Here is a 19,999-nt window from a genome sequence, read left to right on the forward strand (position 1 = left end):
CTGCAGCTCTGGGTGTAACTGGACTACAATACATTAGGTAAAAGCAGAACAGTGACTGCAGCTCTGGGAGTAACTGGAGTACAATACATTAGATTACAGCAGAACAGTGACAGCAGCTCTGGGTGTAACTGGAGTACAATACATTAGGTAACAGCAGAACAGTGACTGCAGCTCTGGGTGTAACTTGAGTACAATACACTTGATAAGATCTGAACAGTGACTGCAGCTCTGGCTGTAACAGGAGTATAATACATTAGGTAAGAGCAGAACGGTGACTGCAGCTCTGGGTGTATCTGGACTACAATACATTAGGTAAAAGCAGAACAGTAACTGCAGCTCTGGGAGTAACTGGAGTACAATACATTAGATAACAGCAGAACAGTGACAGCAGCTCTGGGTGTAACTGGAGTACAATACATTTGGTAACAGCAGAACAGTGACAGCAGCTCCGGGTGTAACAGGAGTATAATACACTAGATGGTGGCCTGATTCTATCGCATCAGGTATTCTAGAGTCTCTGTTAAAAGAAAAAATAGTTATATACTCACCTTCCAACGGCCCCTGGACTCTGTCCCGCCTCTCACCATGCTCCTGACATCTTCCGGTCCCAGTAATGCTTAGCGAGAAGGGCCGGAGATGAGGTCACTCTCACGTGAGCGCGACATCATCAGCGGTGTTTCGTGCAAAGCATTACTGGGATCGGAAGATGCCGGGCTTGTGAAGAGAAAGAGTCCAGGGGCCGTCGGGAGGTGAGTATATCACTATTTTTTATTTTAACAGAGACTCTAGAATACCCGATGCGATAGAATCGGGCCACCATCTAGTGTTATATATTCATTTGTTTACAGCATACATTTTTTAACATTTACACATTTTTCAGCCTTTACCTCATTCCCCAGACCGCTTTGTAGGGTCCAGCAGACAATTACTCTCATTTTCCATTGACTAACATTGGACTCGCTACTCATACCGAACACGGTATACTTGATACGAGTATAGTGAGTCCGAATACTTCACTACTCGCTCATCCCTATTACATATGTGTATAGACTTAAATTTATGACAATAATTTTTATTATGGTAAATCACACTATAGAGAACATACATACAAAAATTGTTCACAAAAACCATTTTAAAAACTGTTAGGGCAGCGTGGTTCACAGTACATGTCAGTCAACAAGTACGTATAACACATCATATGTTTACAGAGCATCAAACATGGTTACATCATAAAATAGGTTCATATACGTAATCATGTTGAAATCGTAGCTCTACATTAAATTGTAACATGGACTTGAAAAAGTTACCAAAATACTACAATTTAAAAGGTATCTGCACACTGACCGCAGACCCCTGTGTATATTAGGTAGAATATAGGACTACACATCCATTTAGAATTGTTAAAGATACAAACCATGTGCCAGGGGTCTGACATAGCTACACGCAAAACGCGTATTGGGGTACTGGGCAGTGTGGCTCTATTTATCACAGGACATGGTTTGCATCTATAACGATTCTAAGTGGACATGTAATCCTATATGCTGCCTAATAAACACATTGGGCTAAGGTCAGCATTTTGGTAACTGTTATTCAAATCCATGCTACAGTATAATGTAGAGCTATGATTTCAACATGAATATGTATATGGACCTATTTTATGATGTAGCCATGTTGATACTCTGTAAACATATGATGTGTTATACTCACTTGTTGATTGATATGTAATATGAACGACATTGCCCTAACAGTTTTTAAATGGGTTTTTTAGGGGCTATTTTTGTATTTCTGTTCCCTACTGTGGGATTTACCATAATAAAGATTATTGTTATAAATTTTAATCTATGCACATGCATAATTATTTTCTAACTACTGTTTAGTGGTGGTATTAGTCTGTGTTTAAAACAGACAGCGCATAGATGCCAATCATGTTGCATGCATGGGAGCCATAATTTGCGAAACATTGGCATGTGTGACATCACTTTGGGTTACACTACGATATATCACTACCACGCTACAGTTTTTAAACTATGACTGATAAGGAGTACACGTACAAATCAGTGAATAAATCCCTAGGTATATGGGTTGAGGATTAGGTCAGGATAGTGTTTGTAGTCAAACAGAGTGAGAAATATTCTAATATTATAGGCTAGTATAGCCATGAGAGACACATACGTGTAAATAAGGACCCCTGAAATAAATGTATCAATGCACTGTGCTGCTCCCATGGTTAACATATAATCAGTGCTGGTATAATGGGATCACAGTCATAATGTCTATCAATAGTCATTTACTTACAGTAGATTCATGTTTAGACATAATATATGTAGCAGAAATAATTTCATATAAGGTATTTACCCATTGTGTCTGTTCTGTCTACACTTTGGCCACGTTCCCTAACATGTGTTTCGCGCTAGTGTCGCTTCTGCAGGGGGCATGCAACTATGCAGGCCTGAAACAAACAGTATATTGATACTCTACATTTTGCATGCACTCTTTATATATATATATATATATATATATATATATATACAGTGGGGCAAAAAAGTATTTAGTCAGTCAGCAATAGTGTAAGTTCCACCACTTAAAAAGATGAGAGGCGTCTGTAATTTACATCATAGGTAGACCTCAACTATGGGAGACAAACTGAGAAAAAAAAATCCAGAAAATCACATTGTCTGTTTTTTTTTTCATTTTATTTGCATATTATGGTGGAAAATAAGTATTTGGTCAGAAACAAGCAATCAAGATTTCTGGCTCTCACAGACCTGTAACTTCTTCTTTAAGAGTCTCCTCTTTCCTCCACTCATTACCTGTAGTAATGGCACCTGTTTAAACTTGTTATCAGTATAAAAAGACACCTGTGCACACCCTCAAACAGTCTGACTCCAAACTCCACTATGGTGAAGACCAAAGAGCTGTCAAAGGACACCAGAAACAAAATTGTAGCCCTGCACCATGCTGGGAAGACTGAATCTGCAATAGCCAACCAGCTTGGAGTGAAGAAATCAACTGTGGGAGCAATAATTAGAAAATGGAAGACATACAAGACCACTGATAATCTCCCTCGATCTGGTGCTCCACGCAAAATCCCACCCCGTGGGGTCAGAATGATCACAAGAACGGTGAGCAAAAATCCCAGAACCATGCGGGGGGACCTAGTGAATGAACTGCAGAGAGCTGGGACCAATGTAACAAGGCCTACCATAAGTAACACACTACGCCACCATGGACTCAGATCCTGCAGTGCCAGACGTGTCCCACTGCTTAAGCCTGTACATGTCCGGGCCCGTCTGAAGTTTGCTAGAGAGCATTTGGATGATCCAGAGGAGTTTTGGGAGAATGTCCTATGGTCTGATGAAACCAAACTGGAACTGTTTGGTAGAAACACAACTTGTCGTGTTTGGAGGAAAAAGAATACTGAGTTGCATCCATCAAACACCATACCTACTGTAAAGCATGGTGGTGGAAACATCATGCTTTGGGGCTGTTTCTCTGCAAAGGGGCCAGGACGACTGATCCGGGTACATGAAAGAATGAATGGGGCCATGTATCGTGAGATTTTGAGTGCAAACCTCCTTCCATCAGCAAGGGCATTGAAGATGAAACGTGGCTGGGTCTTTCAACATGACAATGATCCAAAGCACACCACCAGGGCAAAGAAGGAGTGGCTTCGTAAGAAGCATTTCAAGGTCCAGGAGTGGCCTAGCCAGTCTCCAGATCTCAACCCTATAGAAAACCTTTGGAGGGAGTTGAAAGTCCGTGTTGCCAAGCGAAAAGCCAAAAACATCACTGCTCTAGAGGAGATCTGCATGGAGGAATGGGCCAACATACCAACAACAGTGTGTGGCAACCTTGTGAAGAATTACAGAAACCGTTTGACCTCTGTCATTGCCAACAAAGGATATATCACAAAGTATTGAGATGAAATTTTGTTTCTGACCAAATACTTATTTTCCACCATAATATGCAAATAAAATGAAAAAAAAACAGACAATGTGATTTTCTGGATTTTTTTTTCTCAGTTTGTCTCCCATAGTTGAGGTCTACCTATGATGTAAATTACAGACGCCTCTCATCTTTTTAAGTGGTGGAACTTGCACTATTGCTGACTGACTAAATACTTTTTTGCCCCACTGTATATATATATATATATTTAGGAAAAGAAACAGACAGTATCAATATGCTGTTTGTAAGTTAAGTACATATATTTGATTATATAGTTTTCTTTAGTTAAGGAAGCACCTACTTTCTGAGGAGCAGTATATATTGCATGGTAGCCTTATAAAAATCAGAAGACCATTGGGTGCTGTGCGTCAAAAGTTTATGAAATGTTAATTAATGTCACATTTAATTAACATTGAAATTGTATTTTCTTTTATACATTTATTCAATAGTCAATCAAAACTACAAGCTAAAGACGTTATAAAGTCATTTTGGAAATGCTTACTTTTTATTTATTCTCTTTTCAGACATCTTTTAATGTACTTTGCCACTGGCAATGCAGGCAAATCAACATGAAATGATGGCCAGTAGGCATTCTAAAAAGGTAGCTGAAAGCTCCACGGTGATTATTTATTAAAGGACTGTCTTTCAATTTTTAATGTACTGAACAATATTTATTTTTTAGTTTCTAAACTTATACATTTACCACCCTCACACTGTAAAAAACAGCATGTCAGAATTAATTTAACCTTCACATTTTTATATATGGTACAGTCAATGTATTTAGATGACTTGCATTAGATAACAGAAGGGGTGTTATTTAATCATGTATTTCAAGTTGGAATTTTTTTTTCTCTAACCGTTTGTTCACATTGCTCATCATCATAGTATTATTATTATTCCTATTATTTTACCTGTGGCTCAATATTGAATGATAGTAGCATGAACAACTGCATATGGGAATTTTGCCTTCTTTGTTTTTACCTCTCTATGGAATGTTTCCTCAGTTTTTACTTTTCATTAAAAAAAATCACAACTGTCCGACTGATGCAAGATATTATGTCCAAATAAAAGTCTTAGGCTACTTTCACACATCAGTTTTTTGCCGTCAGGCAGGATCCGGCTATTTTTAGAAAAAACGGATCCGGCGTAAATTTTGGAGAACTGTAGAAACGGATCCGTTTTCCTGCCGGCTCCGTCTAGCAGGTTATATCTGTTTCCTGGGGGCTGGCCAATTGGATCTGAGCATGCGCAGACTTAAAAACGGATTCAGTGGCTGGATCCGTCTTTTTCTGGATCCGGCGCATTCCGGCGCCCATAGACTTTCATTGTGGCAAAAAGCCGGAAGCATCGGATCCGGCACTTCCGGCTTTTTCGCCAGAGACAAAAAACGTTACAGTAGCCATTTTTTCCAGACGCCGGAATGAGACAAGTAGCCGGATCTGGCAAAAAACGGATGAATTGCAATGCCATCCGGCGCTAATGCAAGTCAATGGGGAAAAACCGGATCTGGCATTGCATTTCGCCGGATCCGGTTTTACAAAAAAAAGCCGGATCTCGCCTGACGGCGCAAAATGGATGTGTGAAAGAGGCCTTATATGCAATTGCCAAATGATTCTGTCTCTGTGTGAACTGTGCCTTTAACGATAAAGTAGCGGTAGCAATTCCAGACATAACTTTAAACTCAGGTGCCCCAATACAAATCTGTTGCAGGGTCCATCAACTTTTATTTGATTGCCCACCCTAGTCCACTTGGGCCCAGAAATAACTACAATCTCGGCACCATATAACCTCTATCGTTTGGAACATCTACTATATAGGATTACTTCGCGAGTTTGATACATCATCTCAGAGCAGCATGATGTAGGAAAAGAGAACCTGATTCCAATGATGTATCACTTAGTTTACTGGATGCAGTAGTTGTATCAGAATCAGAGTTCTTAGATGTAGACTGCAGGAGAGCTGATAAAGTTAAACCCGCCCACACCAGGTTCTGTGTGTGCAATGTCTATAGAAAGAGAGCAGCTTATGAAAGAATAGGATGTGGTCATGGACAACTGCTCATGAGCCAGCTAGTCACAGCAATTATAATGTCATAGTGATAAAACCTTCATTATAAGCAAACAGCACATAGTTTGATAAGTGACACATCGTTGCATTCAGTGTATTAACCCTTACCTCATGATGACCTCAGATTATATATAGCAAATGCTTGCTGTCATATTCCCTTTACATGTATGAAGCAAAATATTAAGCTAACATAAAGGAAAGAGACATATAACTGATGGATACTTCAACACATTCCATCCATCACACATATATCACACATTAAATGTTTTGTTTATTGCATCGCTCTCAAGGGTGCCACTAACCAGTGCTATCTAGAAGACATTCACTACAAATAGGCTCTCCCATGTAAAAAATACATATGAATACATTTTTTACTGAATGGAAAGAGATTGCATTGAATTGATTTTAAATGGTACATCAAAACAGTTAAGGGTGGATTATTCCGCATGCAAAGTCTCATATGGGTTTTACAAGCGTAAAAACATGATGGCTTGCCTATTTTGACATTACTGACACATTTACATTGTGAGTATTGTAAGATTTGTGAATAAATTTCCTGTTTTTGGAATCAATAATAACTCATGTGGAACATAGGTCGATTGGTCGTAGGTTCCTACCCTGATACTGTTGTTGACCAAGCTTATAGCAAAGCTTCTCTGGCAAATATTATGGCACAGCATCGAATATTGATCTTCGGTCTTATGAAAGAATATGAGTGCCTGATAAATTTCCATCAGTTGGAGGAAATCATTTTATACTTTTTTGATTATTTATCATGTTTTGCTCTCCAAAGGCTTAATCTGAATTAAAAATGTCCATATTCGCAAACTACCACAACACATGCATACATTATATCAACATAAGCAAAATATATTTACATGAAGCGTTAAAACAAACTTCAAATAACCTTATCCTTTATATTATTTTGCTCACATGCAGGAGATTGGTTATTGGCTTCATGGTTAAATGTCATGTAAAGGGAATGGCACACGCTATGAATTTTAATGGGGAGACATATGCGGAAGCTTGTTTCTGATGAGAGCGCACATGTTGGACTGTGGGTGCATTTCTCAACATAATATCTACCAGTAATGTGATTTCTGGCATATGCCTTTTTCTGGATCAACAACTGTGTATTCTGCAGCCTCTATCACACTCTCTAATGTAGTTTCCATGAATCAATTGCAAAGTCACTCTTCCAAAGCCATTAGAAATATCAATGTTAATGTATTCATTATAGATGCTTGAAAATGCCTTTTGAGATGTGCTTTCAAATAAACATGCCTCAGTGGAATATCCTGGTGATAGTGAAAAACAGAGATGTCTTAACTATTTAGGCTCATCTCGTAATTAAGGCTTTTACAATAAAGGCTTTAGTTTTCCCTCGTAGGTAGCGAGAAGCTTCATGTGTTCTTGTTACCCATGTCTATGTGTGAAAGATTTGGGGAACAAGCACTGTCTCTTGTTCATTATATTTCAGTATACATTCCTATAGCTTGAATTTCATGCTTGATATGGATGCAACATTTTGCGTAAGGTCGTATAAATCAATACAAATCAATGAGGGGCACATTTTGCATGTCAGTTGCATACTGCTCTTGTCTGCATAGGATCAAAGCACCAAACTGCACACTGAATCGCCAATCCTGTGCAAATGACGTCCACGCTATCAGATTAATATGATTCGCATTGGCAAGAAGCCATTTGTAAGCCAGTCAGTGCACCTACAGTTAATCCTTTAATTCGTATTTACATATATGCTAATCATATTTCGCAAGAAGCTTCTCGATATTATGCAATAACATCAAGGCAGGCCTTTTTCCATAATGGAGTTTTGCAATTCTGCATAGAGAAAATATAATCATTAAAAGTGAACATCTTCTTAGGACTGTAAGCACTATGTAAAGTTCCATAAAATGTCAGATGGCTTTCAAACCTTTGGGAGAAATAAATTGTGCCTATGCGTGAAGTGATGCATTAAGACTGATATGAGTTGCTGCAGCCCCGTGGAATGATCAGTCATGTATAGAAGAGGCAAAGCTGTGTCTAAGCCTCCCAACGGGGAGGTTAAAGAGCCAATTATTTATAATGAAACTGCTCGCAAATAACTGCAGCAATTAATGCAGAACACTACTGCAATCCCAGAGAGAACTCTAACAGCTATACAGGGGGTGAACAACCTAGAACCATGGCTTCTACATTGCTATTCACCACCAGGTGTATTGACAAAACATGTCTACTTTCCTTCTGCTATCACAAGATATCCACCAGACTGTTGGCCACTCTTTAGATGGCTTTTTTTCAACAGCATTCAATTAGTTCATCTGTTTTCTAGCATATTATGGGCTATATCACAACCCCCCAAAATTGCTGATACCGGGAACCAGAAAAATTTAGTATTTTGACCTGAATATGGGTCACTATCAGCTGAAAAATTACATAGCTGTACATCTACAACTAACTCGTGAGGTATCTACCTTAATTCTCAACATGAGCAAGTTTCCATTTCAAAGTGAAAAAAAATCTATTACTATAAGACTATGTAATATCTATCACTTTAAAAGTAGCTAAAATCATCAATAATGAACGCTCATTTGTAATCGTTGTTCTGCCTCTATACCCACAAGCAGAAAATATGTATAACCTAAAATTATTGCAATTATTGCTCTTGTAGACCAGTGATTTCTATTGAGATTTCCACTCTAGACCTAAAGATCAATCCTTATCTTCCCTATGTGCTTATACTTAGGGAATCTCTATAATGCATTCTGTGTTTCCTCCGTAATGAAAAGCATTCAATATTTTCCTTTAAAAGTGCGGTTGATTAGTCTCATAGGATCAGATAGCTGTAGGTGATTATGTCTCCTCCTGTATTATCTACCATAGCAGTATGGAAAATTCCACCTGTATACCGATGTAGATAACTTAGTGATCAGCAAGATATTGCAAATTCTGCATACAAGCTAGGGTTAGTCTTGTCTTAAATCTTGTATATAAGGGTATTCAATCCAACTAAGACATGCAATTTTCAAAGTAGTTTGTAGTTTTATTTTGCTTGATGCATGTTAAATCTCTTTTTTTTCCATCAAGCTCTGTATATTTAGTTAGAACATGCATATAGTTAAAGGCCCTGAACAAGGCCTTAATCTCGGCTTCTCTTCTTTCTATGTATTATTATTGGAGCCAACCTTTCTCCATATATGAAAACTAAATTATATGATGTATCGCCATTGTGACATCAGATACTTTTTGTATCCATAATACTGTTGGTTGGATATTGTGTCTGATGGTGCACGGGAAATATTCTTCAATAAGAAAGAATATTGATAAAATGTTCACTGGGTGAGAAAACTGCCAATATTGAGAATGCCAATGATAGGGAGCTATTGGTGGTTACATAGTCTGTCTGGATGATATAAGCTGAGCGTAATGATGGGTGTTATACTCCCAACTGATTGGAAATTCATCATCTCTGAATTACTATGCTAAAATAAAGGTAGTTACACCTCTTCCTATTAAATACTTGCTTTCCAGTGGGGCATACATAAAACAGTGGGGCAAACACAAAAAATGGAGAATGCCCAAAACTCAGCTTTACTGGCATCGCCAACTTGCTGGGGCTGTGCCAATGATCTATAATGGGGCGCATAAGTGTAGTATATATACAGCCATGGATTGATGGGTTATTATATCTGCAGTAAGAAATCTTGCATTAAGGCCCCACATTTTAGCTAACACATCAGCAGATAGCATAGATAACTGTAAAGTGACATGTCACATATCAGTTTGGCAGCCAGGATGTTAAAGGTAACAACATGGAGCAATCATTTCAAATGGACTGAAAGGATGTGAGGGCTTGCAGTGTGAAATCGCTGTACGTGGAACTCATTAATTACCTTATCTCTCTATGGATGTGAGCCATACTATTTTTGATGGCTCTGCTTTCCATGCAGACACCAGTATCAGAGCCATGCATGATTTTAGCACAGCACAAATCTCTGTAATAGGGAACTCATTTCTAATGTCTACATCCATTACAAATGATAAGATGTAAGCGCTGCTGCCATACTAGTCTTCATAATATAGCCCTATTAGCCACTTCCTTTGTAAAGGGGCTAGTAATCTGATGGCAATACACTTATTTTCTACACATGGTTAATAAGGGGTCAAAAAGTTCACCCTGCACTTGGATTTCTTTGTTTGATATGTAGACCAAACTAAAATTCATGTATATGGAAAAAAAACAGAAAAAGGAATCATGAAGACCATTCTAATTTTTGTGCATTGTAACCCATTGCTTTAGAAAATCAATACATTTGACTATGTACAGAATTTAAAGGGATAATATTCAACACCTACCTTCTTTGGGTGGGCGTTTTGCTTCCTTTGACAGGTTGCAGACCTGTGTGGTTTGAAGTTCCTGTGTCAGACAGCCCTCAGTCTGCTCATTCAGGGGCAATATGACATTATTTAAAGATACCAAGGATTGATCATCTATCCCCCATTCTCCCAGATGCTGGGGACAGGTGCATTTTGTATACATAATTCCACAAAGCTCGGTTTTGCCATTTTCCAATTTTAAGCAGTTCTCCAACCAAGTGCACAGGACATGGCACCCAAATTGACTGGGGCTCACCTTATTCAATACCAGAAACTCCAAAAAGGATTTTTGATCTTCATCATCCCTTCTGTGTAATCCATTGTAATCAAGTGGGTATATCCGACGTAGCTGAATAAAATTTTTATCATAGTGCAGAAAAACAAAGGCATTCTTTGTATCGCACAACTGCATTATGGAATTGTTGTTCCTCAAGAGATCCTGTATTTTCTCATAAGAGAAGTGATCAAACTGGTAAGCCAAAAGAGAAAAGTTAGAGCAGCTGAAGTCCTTTTTGGAAAATTTCAGGTAGATGCTATATTTGGTTGGATCTGGGTTTTCCAACGTCCAGGTGCAGTTGGTAAAGTTTTTGGGAAACATCTCGCCTATTGAATACGATCCATAAATGACTCCTTTTACTAATGTTGAACACCAGAAGTCTTGGGCAGCGTTAAATCCAAACATAACCAGTAGATAGGTGGAAAATATATAAATCAACAAATTTCGAACAGCCTTCATCCTATGTCATTTGGCCTGTGGAAAACAAAATAAAATCAAAATGCAAGTTGAATTCTGCAAGCATTTGAAAATAGGGCTCCTGACAATATTCAAGACAGCTGTTTTCAAGACTCAAGCTAGCTTAAAAATAAACCTTTTGAAAAAGAAGGGGCGAGTATATATATATTTTTTTATTTTCCAAGCATGGGATTGATTTAATCGTGTGCACACAGTGCCACCATGTGGATGTTCGGTCTAGGCTGCTTTAGAAATCTAAAATAATATTTCATAAACATTACTTTGTTAACAATAAGGTTCCATTTCTGTGAATTATGAATGCACAACGTTTAGGACAGCACCATCATTTAACGAATATGGTAATACCATAAGACATTACGTGCATGATGAATTGACCACCATAAGGGAATCTACATTAATTTTTCCTGAAATTATTGTCATGGATTGATTTTTTATGCAAGTGATCCTGCTACACTAAATATATAAGTGTGCTTACTATGGTGAATTGGAAGGACGGATTTATATGAAGAATTATATCAAAGTTAGCCTTTTCCATTTATTGTATTTTGTGCCGTTGATAGCAATAGTTTGCAATGCTGTGTAAGAAAGAGGTTCTCTTATTGCCAAGGTGTTAATATAGCAAATAGCAAATTGACACTGATGGCTGTCTGCATGTAAAACCTCTTAAGATCCATCTTTGCAAATAAACCCAAGAAATGCAATGTGAAATGACATAGGCTCTTGAGAAAAAATAGGTGTGTGAATTAATTGCTCTGCTTGGAGCAAATGCTAATGAGAGTACTGTTTAACACCCCAAAGTAGTGCACTTAGGTGGAAATCAAGCAGTTAATTACTCCTGAACACATTGTCTGCTATCGCTTTATGTGATTTTGCAGATGTGTTCCTCCATAGCCAAAGCCATGTTGCATTAATTCCCTCCAACAAAACTATATACAAATAATTTACATTGCTTTCAGGTCTTTTGACATACCAACCCAAGATACACATTGACTGTCGTAGAGTTAACCCTTCATGTCAATATGCGAAATTAGCTAAAGCAAAAAAATACCATGCACATGCAAACACAGATGAGTGTATTTGAGGAAAGACCCCCTAAGCGTAACACTTCAGATGCAAGCCTACAGAAAGACTGCAAAGTTGAATGTGTTAGTGTGCCAGTAAGCTTCAGCACCACACAGGAAAGAGACATCTATGTGTTGAGTTTCATTCTGTCTCATGCCTATATCTTCAGATGAAAATGCATGAGAACTGTCCATTATCCATCCATGGTGTAAGTAGAGATAAAAATGGGGTTTTACTGTGACTCTTTCAGTTCAGCGTGATCAAATAACTAATTCAATTTTATCCCCAAAGGAAGAAGAAAAATATCCTTACATTAATGTCTAGGACTTCGAAATGCTAGAACAGCTGCCTACCAGCCGTACAAAGAGCAGCAGATTTCCATAGGAACGGAGAGCGTGTCTTTTCCGCCAGGAACATAAATTTAATCTGTATTTCACATTAGTTGTGATGGCATCATTAAATCAAGGATCTTGGGAAGCATGTATGAAATGGCAGAAAACAACAGATCCCTTGTATTTTCCCTCTTGCAGGCAATGCAGTTCTGCGCAGTGTCATTCAGGATAGTGTAGGCGTTGAGTGCCAACGTGACAATATCTACATGCTGTAATCAGTCACCAAATCTCTGAAATGTTCTGTAAATGCAGAATAGCAAAGATGTGGTGTGCTTAATTGTGTTCTTTGCTTTGTATATTGACTTGTCCATGACATGCATGCTAAAGGGGATTCTAGATACAGACATGGCCATCATGAAAGGTTTAGAAGTGCATCCTTATAGAACCATTCCCTTGGGTCTCAAACTATCTAAAGATATTTAATTATCCTCAAAGGATCAAATGAGCCAAGTTAAGCTGATCTAGCCACCCGCCTCTTTTCTTTAAACATGAACGTCTGTCTCCCTGGAACACAGAGCATCTCCCATTTTGCCATTAATAGTTCATATAGAGAAAACAAACAGGCATTTTAGTTTGGATATTCCCCAAACAGATTTTTTTTTCAAGTGTCACTTTGTAACCGAATCATAGTCGGCGCCATGCTTCTGCTACCACATTTGTAAGTGTAAGACTTGAGTTCATTTCCCTTAACTTCGCATTGACCTTATAATTCTAAATGGGTTTATTGTAGTTGGTAAAAGGGGTTAAAATGATGGAACGAGGATGGGGAATTCAGTTCTTCAGACTTGTGAATTGGGTTCTTTCACCTCTGGGTAATTAGATAAAGAAGAACATTTTAAGATTTGCTCATCTCTAATTATGACATATAGGCTATACTCTCACAACTGACACCACACGTAATAGGATTCTTCCAGCATAGATACATATATTCCAGTATCTACAGTTGGGGGTATTCGAGAGACTCAACCAACTTTTAAACTCTAGACAGTAATATGAGACATACTTAATGTTTGGTCTAGGCATCTCTAATGTGCCTCTTTCCAAAATTCCTAGTTATCAGACTAAATCTTTGTAAGACATAACTAGGAAAAAAAAACATACAAGGAAGCTTACCTTCCAATCCAAATCTGTGGCTATCTCTGCAGGACACTATCACAGGCACACGTTCCAATATCTATGTAGGAGATCCTTCTTTTTGCTGGAATCCCTGACTCCCATCTTGGTCACGATTAAATCAGAATAGGAACCTCACCATAGAAATAGCAATCAAATCCCTTGGTGTATTATAGCAATGCCATACAACTAAGCCCGTATCCAAATTGTGAAGAATTAAGGGAAGTAACGCAATGATGGAGCTTTGATTGACGGATGAGTGGAAAGAAAGTCCAGCATAACAATCCAGGGATTAGAAGGGTAGAGGAATACTGTAGCTATCGGATGGTAATAATCAGTAGAAAGAGGAGGCTGGTGCTGATGATTTGGTTATTCTTTCGCCTTTTCCCTCCCACTGAGGTAGAAAAAATCCTTAGCTGATTCTGAAGAAATCTGTTTAAATGTTGAGATTACAGAGGACAAGAGGGAGAGGAATGAGAGGCACAGGAGCTGTACGCCTCTGTGTGTATGTGTGAGAGAGTGTGCATGTATGTCAGTCTCATTTAATGGTCTGATGTTGGCGGCTGGAGCAAGGGGCTTGTTTTAATCATTTGTCTTCTTATTTTTTTCTTTTTCCTTCGAAGTATTGATGATCGGCTAGCTAGCTACTACAATAATCCTTGTGTGCTGAGGGAGGGAGCTCCTTGAATGCTGTGAGGAGAAGCAATGCAGGAGGGAGAGAGAAAGAGAGAGACAGACACTGGAGCAGTGTGAGTGTGTCAGTTTCATTATGAGACTGCAAATACATGTCATGAAGCTGCTCAAACCAGGCACGTCCCAAAAACGTTATTCCCTCTGTCTGGGAGTTTTTCTACCTTCATTTTCCTCCATTCCACCGACTGTTAAGAGCAGCTTGGGGAAAAAGGGACATGGAGAGCACACAGATTGAGATCATAGCTCTTAACCATTTAATTCCCCAGAGCTGAAGAGTGCAGCACAAAGTGGATGTAAGAGGGGGATTCAATTCATTGAAATCCTTTGGAGGAATGATTTATTGAAGACTGGCACTTTGAATCACTACAAACATCCAGAATGTGTATTAGTGACCGATATCATTGAAGATTGAATCAGGGAGGAGCTGAAAGATTCTCCAAATAGTTAGCCAAGGATATACATGCTATGCATAAAGATGAGGAGGGGATCTTTAAAAATTCTCCCATGCATTGTTTCTCCAAAATGCAAATCAGGCTTCCAGCTCTAATTATGCATAAAATGAAAATGGATTCAAAATCCAAGAATCTCTCAGGATAAATATTAATACTGCAACAGGAACTGCAACCACCCCAAGAGTTGTCAGTGTGGTCCCTGCTGCAGATTAATTGATATAGGGCTATGATGTAAACACTTATCAGCCTTCACATCACTGTTTGTCTGCATGGGAAACAATAGCAATTTTCTCAGTAAGGCTACAATTATCATCCTGTTTGTTCTTGCTTTGTTTAGGTCGAGAGCACGGCTGAGAGATTGTACTATGAAATGATGCACTGTGCAGAAAAGCTGGCTGAAACAGCAGCCTTAACTCCCTGTGTGCTGGGGAACGCTTCAGTTTCTTAACAATGCGGGGCATCCTCTGTGCGATCATGCATTTGATGTGATTGTTTTTACTTTACCCTGCTTTGTATTCTCTATGGATATTTCAATGGTTGGCTACCTTTTAAACTGTGAGTTAAAGGATGTCTCATAGGACGAGATGGAATCCCTTTTGGAAACGTTCTCCTCTTCTATTTGTAAATTGCAATTGGCTCAATGCATTTAATGGGGAAGAGTTGCAACCAAGTGCTATTCTGCGCATTAATTTAATAGATACAGGAGAATAAAGTGCATGAGTGCTCTGCTTTTGCCTCTTCTTATTCTCTGCTCTGTAGTGACCCGGGCACCTCCCTGGACAATATTGCCTGGCTGGAGGGTAATGGATAGATTCGATCAAATCCAGGGTCACAACCTGGTTAATAATAAAAATAATTCCTTTCATAGCATACTCAGTATTCATTCTACAGGCTGCTTTCTGATGCGGAGGGAAAAGGGTCATGTTCCAGTTTACTTGAAACTGACTGAGACTGAAACCATTGCATCAAATTCAATGTCCGCGTGTCAAGTGTAGCATTATTTATGTCTTCCAAACTCGAAATCTTTATCACCAATTATAAAGCTGTAGCGATGTTTAATTACTGTGACAATAATTGCCTGGGGCCTTCACCTCTGCAGGACATTGGTCCCGTAAGAAATATTGAATTTAACAGCTGTGCATTCTTTACTTTAACACAAATATCACGCTGTTCGAATACAAAAGTGAAATATGGCAAAAAAAAAAAATCTGAGCAATATAAGTAGTCCTGATCCTAACCTTCTTCATTACACTCCTCTACAGCCCAAAAATGTCCCTGTGTCAAGTATGTATATCTGCCATGCACAAGATTTGTACATACTTTAAGAATATGTACATAGGAAATGTATTTACACTTCATACTGTATATTAAAGGATTCAACAGATTAGAAAGTACCTGTGTGATATAAGCATTTCATTTCCTACCGCTTCCAGCAGGGAGACACAATTTATCCACGATTGCAGAAATTCAAGCCTTTGGTGCTATATCTATTTGAAGGGCTATAGGCCTGAATGATTATGTACAGAAGGGCAATGCCAATCTTAAAAATAAGGCCATGTTCTACAAATATGTGGCCATATAGAACTTACACAGCAATGCAGAATATAGTTCATTGCTCCTGCCATAGCAGAGACTAATTCTATATTATCTTCATTTTATTGCATACAGTATAATACAAGTATACCAGTCAGTAATAAAATGTAATGAAAAAAGAAAGCATCATGCCATTTTTAATACAAATTGGAAATATTTTCATCTGAATAATGATTTTAAGGGGATATCCTATTACAAACAATCCCTTTAATAGAAAAGCTGTATTTTCTAGTTCTTGAGACACTTGGCAAACAGCTGATTTTGTTAGGGAAAGTTGCAATATACAGGCAGATTAGGTATGGTAGGATGCTGTCACTTTCCAATTTATGAGGCACTCCTGAGAACCACACAATCTTCAGTATTAAAGGATAGTTAAATAGGTTGCTCCCGTTCAGAAAATCTTGGTACTCTGATCCAGTTTGTTGTGAAAAAAACAAGCTACTTTACTCACCATCCCAGGTCTACTGCCAAATCTATGCCAATGCCACTATTGTCCGTTATTGGCTGTGGCGCTGATGTTAACAGTACGATTTCTAATCACTGAGCTCAATACTGGACTTCAGAACCATCAGCAGATGGTAAGCAAAGTACAGTTGATTCTTTCTAATAAATTGCGCCCCGGTACCAAGATTTTCTGAAAGGGGAAAATCCCTTTAAGTGACTGACTTCTGCTCAAAATATTACTGCACTGTAGCTCTCTGAGCCATCTACCGTACAAGAGAAAACAACAATTCACCCAGTTTAATGGAAGAGACTTTGTTGCAGTTCCTATTACAGGTGAACTTTTCTGCAGGAGAAATACATAGAGAGCTGTTACTTTTGAGACGTTGAATTTTAATTTGGTGATGTCCTAACATTTTTAAATTACATATTTTCATTTATATATTTTGATTCGGCTTCAAAATTGATGTCACGACTTCCAGTGAATTACTGCTGTGGGGAGAGCTGCACACAGCAGTAGGGGAGCTGAGAGGAGAGCGGTGGGGAACTCACCAGGTACAAACAGGATCTGAACCATGTGACAGAGTAGGAGGTGGTCAGGGGCAGAGCCAGACGCTGGAGTGCAAAGGAGATGATAAACACAGGAGAATAAATAATCAGACAAGCTAAGATTAGAACCAGGAGATCACGAGGTACCAATGGGGTGAACCAGGGGTTTGTCAGAAGGGAAGTCAAAGGTCAAAAAGCCAGAACGAGCAGTGCAGTACAATAGGGACAAACTGTAATGGAGTAATAATAGCCAAGCCAGGAGGTCAGAACCGAAGAAGACAATAGTACCAAAATGTGAGACAGAGAACAGAGTAAGCGGACAGACCAGGTCATACACGGGAGGCAATCAAGCAATGCAGTATACACACACACCAGGGGGTCAGACACACAGTCAGAGCAACAGTATAGTTGACAGGGAATCCTCGTCTGGAGTGAGTATAAATACCCCTCATAAATCCAAAGGGAGGTCAGCAAAAGTTAGCCCTGAGAGAGCAGGACTTTAACCATGTTCTATACCATGACAATTGAGTTTCATTCCATTGCGTCTCGTGTTTCCATTTGCAAATGAGAATGTCACTGTCACGTGTGTCTGGACGCAACGAGTACCGCAACGCGAACCCATGTGACACACGTGACCCTGGATACACCGCCTCCAGTGGGGCGAATTTAAATAACAAACACGTGCAACTGGATACACCGCCTCCAACTGGCGAATTTAGACATTACACGTATATACAAGTCTGGAAACCCCGCCTCCAGTAAGGCGAATTTAAACAATAAGGGAAACCTGGGAAACATTAACAATGGTGGGCCATGCGATAGGGAATAGGGAAGTGGAGACCTCCTGAGCTCCCCTGAGCCAGTGTCCGTGCACTCCTAACGTTCCCTATGCCGGTTCCGCACCGGGCGCGCAACAGGAACCTAAGAACCCTAGCTCGCCCTGACCTAAACCCTCACTAGGGAATTGGTCGGTGCGGAAACTAATCCCACCACTGCACTAAAACACACATGAGGAAAGATGACAAAACGGGAAACACCACTTAGCTTTGCTCTGTTGCGTACGCTCCTAGCAACAGAGCCCACCACCTGCGTGCATTTTCTCCTCCACCCGGATCCATCACCATAACTGGATCCTTCACCATAGTGCAGCCTTGGAGGAGAGTCCACCACCAATTGCAGAAGTCCAGTAACAGAGTCCCAAAGATGAGTTCAGCTCCTGCCCAAAAAGTCAAGCATGCTTGAGTCCAGCTCTCAGCAACCAAGTCCCACACGCTGAGTGCAACTCTCTCCATAGACGCTACTCCACCAAGCCATGCAAGCACTTCTTGCCGATACCATAAACTGTGACTCCACCACGCCATGCCAGCCCTTCTTGCAGACCACATAGCTGCCACTCGTCCCCTCTGGCTGGGCTGCGCAGGACTCATGTTCAGCTCCTTCCTCACCCAAGGCTTACTTGCCAAATGAACACACAATATCACCAACAGTGATTGAAAACCTCTGGCTCTCTTTTATAGAGCCTAACACCTGCTTTGTAATTAAGTGCACATAAAACCAAAGAAACTAAGGTGCACTACCGCTCACCACCACCGGGGCAACTCAGAATGAATGACACCACATGTGATAATTCTAATGGCCACCGGGGCAATCACATCTCACTTTGTCCCTTTAAACTGTCAGATCCAAACTGGATCATGACAGTACCCCCTCCTTAATGAGGGGCCTCTGGACCCTCAAGACCGCTCCTCATAAGGGAAACACCTACAGCGGGGATGCCCAGATCCAGAGTTCACCCCACCACCACCTGACACCTTTAGGTTTCTGACAAACGCACCGCTGGTATTGGCAATACATATTCTGGAGGCACCACTCATCTCCACAGCGCCGACCTGGGGAATGAGTTTGTGTATGTGTATGTTTGCTATGAGCTGATCAGACTCAACAACACACTTCCACAAGAAGTTTTTTGGTGGCCACCCATACATGCTCGTTCACACACAGGTCCGGACATGAACGTTTATTGCCACACATTCGTTTGTCATATTTTGGTGAACTCATTCTGGACTCGACAACAGAGGCGTCCCCCTGTGCCACAACACTCACACCCCCGCTATTCACCAAGGGACACCACCCTCCAACCCTTTCACCATGAGGTCTGCGCCTCCCAGGGTTGGTTAATGGCGAGGGTTGAGATTTGTCCCCACTCCCCCGCAGCGCACCTGCTGCTCAAACCTGGAGGAGAAGGGGACAGGAAAATGGAGGAAATATTCACTCGCTGGTCGCCTCCACATGACCAGGAGGCGGCGGCTTCTTCGGTGGTATAGAAGATTTGACGTGAGCCCCGCAAACTATACACCAGTTTGCTCACTACAGGGACGTACCCCTTCACCTCGGGGAAACCCAGACAGCACCATGGGGATCACCAACTCCACCCACCTGTCTGGTTACGTCCGCCTGTATGAACAAGTCCCGCTCTCCAGCAGCGACTCTAGGGGGCACTTTGCCAGAGCCGCAGGAATATGGAGGAGAAATACACTCGCTGGTCGCCTCTACACGAC

General features: G+C 40.1%; 1 protein-coding gene across 6 annotated transcripts in view; it reads right to left on the reverse strand.

Moving 5' to 3' along the window:
* Positions 1–14,665, reverse strand: part of ADGRB3 (adhesion G protein-coupled receptor B3) — a 1,461,501-nt gene extending 1,446,836 nt beyond the window's left edge. For 4 of the 6 annotated variants that reach the window (XM_073569396.1, XM_073569393.1, XM_073569394.1 and 1 more), the window contains exons 1-2: positions 13,714–14,664; positions 10,372–11,143 (exon numbers count right to left, since the gene is read on the reverse strand). In XM_073569396.1, coding sequence (XP_073425497.1) covers positions 10,372–11,128 — 757 coding nt within the window. In that variant the 5' untranslated portion in view covers positions 11,129–11,143; positions 13,714–14,664. Of the gene's footprint in view, positions 1–10,371; positions 11,144–12,520; positions 12,617–13,713 lie in introns of those variants that run through there. The other 2 variants (XM_073569395.1, XM_073569392.1) reach the window with 2 other exon arrangements.
* Positions 14,666–19,999: the final 5,334 nt, after the last annotated feature.

This window comes from Dendrobates tinctorius, unplaced genomic scaffold, assembly GCF_039654945.1.
Source record: "Dendrobates tinctorius isolate UK_male_01 unplaced genomic scaffold, ASM3965494v1 ptg000024l, whole genome shotgun sequence".
NCBI classification, from domain to species: Eukaryota; Metazoa; Chordata; class Amphibia; order Anura; family Dendrobatidae; genus Dendrobates; species Dendrobates tinctorius.